The 1,227-nt window shown below is 41.1% G+C and overlaps 1 protein-coding gene across 2 annotated transcripts; it reads right to left on the reverse strand.

The window, feature by feature from the left end:
• Positions 1-152: 152 nt before the first annotated feature.
• LOC122075321 (flavonol synthase/flavanone 3-hydroxylase-like) lies at positions 153-1,020 on the reverse strand. Of its 2 annotated transcripts, none has more exons than XM_042640310.1 (2): positions 504-1,020; positions 153-402 (listed from the first exon to the last, which is right to left on the reverse strand). In XM_042640310.1, the coding sequence occupies exons 1-2, from the start codon at positions 959-961 to the stop codon at positions 351-353; spliced, it is 510 nt and encodes a 169-aa protein (XP_042496244.1). In that variant the 5' UTR covers positions 962-1,020; the 3' UTR covers positions 153-350. The 2 variants fall into 2 exon arrangements, with proteins under 2 accessions (XP_042496244.1, XP_042496245.1); XM_042640311.1 differs by having other exon boundaries at positions 362-402; positions 593-1,020.
• Positions 1,021-1,227: the final 207 nt, after the last annotated feature.

Raw genomic sequence — 1,227 nt, forward strand, 5'->3', positions numbered from 1 at the left:
AAAAAAAAAAAAAAGAAATGGTTTTGCTAATCAGAAAATTTGTTACACATATCGATATCTAACCCGTGTAACAGATTAGTCGCGAAAAGACTCAAATTAGAGACGTCTGTTAACACATAATGCCTTTAGATCAGTGGAACTATAACTTGAGTGTCAAAGTTCGCCTGATCATCCATTACTCTTCCTTGCTCCAATCGACATAGGGTGCTTCAACTAGGTCCCAATCTTGATCTACTGCGTCTGGATTGATCAATGGTTTGAAGTTTGAACTATTGGACAATCGAATCTACTGAATCTATCGGGCAAACACTATTACAGTTTTCTACACTTTTATACTCAACCTATATTTACTAAAACTCCCTTACTCTTAGCACTTCCTTTGCATATTCCTCATTCACTTCCCTGCATCATAGAAATTATGTCAATACCAATTATATGTTTCTTACTGAATTGAGGAGAGAGCATGGTTTGTAATCTTTGAGAGAGAGAGAGAGAGAACATACTTATAAGCAGGAGGGTTTTGAGGCCATATGGCATAGTTGATCTTGGCAGGAGGCCAGATATGATGGAAGAAATAATCAAGCCACTCAACCTTCTCATCATGGTTCTTAGTCATCTTTGTTCCATACCCATCAAACTTCCCAGCAGAAGGATCATTGGCATATTTCTCTCTCTCTTCCTGTGGCAAATTGAAGAACTCTTCTCCCACCTCTTGTAGCTGATGAACGAGTGAAGATGGGAAGCCATGGTCAGTGAGAAGAAAGAAACCCCACTCACTACAAGCCTTTGACATCTCTTTCATTAGAACATCATCAGGTTGTAACATAGAAATGACAGGCACTTTGACTCCTTCAAGGGCTTTGCTGTTCTCCGGCCTCTCGTTTGCCGGACGAACAAACTGCGCCGGTAGCTCCTTCAATACCCCTCCATATGCCAACGCTTGCACCCTTTCCACCTCCATTGTTTCTCAAAGAGAGTTCTAGGCTGGTAATGTTTGTACAAATTGGGTTGAACACTTGAACATAAGCTTCCCTCTTGAGTCTATTCAAACACTACTACTGCAAGTACCACAAGTATTTTCAAGGAGATAGGAGACTGTTAGGTGCATTCCCCACATGTGCTTTCTATGGTTGCCTCAAATATTGAATGTGGATCACCTCCCCCACACTTGTGTTCACAATTACTCCCCACTGTTGTTCATCAGCCCATAGTACAAGACAAGAGTAC

The sequence above is a fragment of the Macadamia integrifolia genome, chromosome 4 (assembly GCF_013358625.1).
Source record: "Macadamia integrifolia cultivar HAES 741 chromosome 4, SCU_Mint_v3, whole genome shotgun sequence".
Taxonomy (NCBI): Eukaryota; Viridiplantae; Streptophyta; class Magnoliopsida; order Proteales; family Proteaceae; genus Macadamia; species Macadamia integrifolia.

Bases quoted from the DNA above. Each gene is read 5' to 3' on its own strand.
- LOC122075321 (XM_042640310.1), bottom strand. From the start codon at position 961: ATGGAGGTGGAAAGGGTGCAAGCGTTGGCATATGGAGGGGTATTGAAG. The intron at 403-503 runs GTATGTTCTCTC...TCTATGATGCAG, and splicing joins CAAAACCCTCCTGCTTATAA to GGAAGTGAATGAGGAATATG.